This window comes from Lampris incognitus, chromosome 3 (assembly GCF_029633865.1).
Source record: "Lampris incognitus isolate fLamInc1 chromosome 3, fLamInc1.hap2, whole genome shotgun sequence".
Taxonomy (NCBI): domain Eukaryota; kingdom Metazoa; phylum Chordata; class Actinopteri; order Lampriformes; family Lampridae; genus Lampris; species Lampris incognitus.
In genome coordinates this window covers 4,562,645-4,562,976 of record NC_079213.1, presented here as the reverse complement: position 1 = coordinate 4,562,976, position 332 = coordinate 4,562,645, and the positions used below count along the sequence as shown (strand labels likewise).

At 55.7% G+C, this 332-nt stretch overlaps 1 protein-coding gene across 1 annotated transcript in view; it reads right to left on the bottom strand.

The window, feature by feature from the left end:
• Window positions 1-219: 219 nt before the first annotated feature.
• zgc:162331 (uncharacterized protein LOC793007 homolog) overlaps window positions 220-332 on the bottom strand; it is a 6,842-nt gene continuing 6,729 nt past the window's right edge. Inside the window, exon 5 of the mRNA XM_056275806.1 lies at window positions 220-332. This exon is cut by the window's right edge and continues 215 nt beyond it. Coding sequence (XP_056131781.1) covers window positions 220-332 — 113 coding nt within the window.

The following is a 332-nucleotide window of genomic DNA, read 5'->3' as shown; positions in this document are numbered from 1 at the left end:
TTTTGACCCCCTCGCCACTCGTTTGACGTCATTGGCCGGCGTTAAAACTCAGTAGTAGTAGTAGCAACCTCAGCAGTCCAAAGGTGGGGGTCGGGGTTATTGGTTGAGGGCACATCATGACATGAAAACGCCCCACAAGTCTTCAAATTTTGCCCCGTCTCGTTCCTTGTCTCCGCTCAAACTGCGACTGCTAGGTTCAGAGAGTATGAATGCTCTTCCTTACTGCCATGGCCGCTGTGGGGTGGGGTTGGGGTTAGGGTAAATGGGGGCCGGGGTGGGGTTTGGGTAGGTGGGGGCAGGTTGGTTCGGATTGGGAGGGTAGGCGGAGGTTG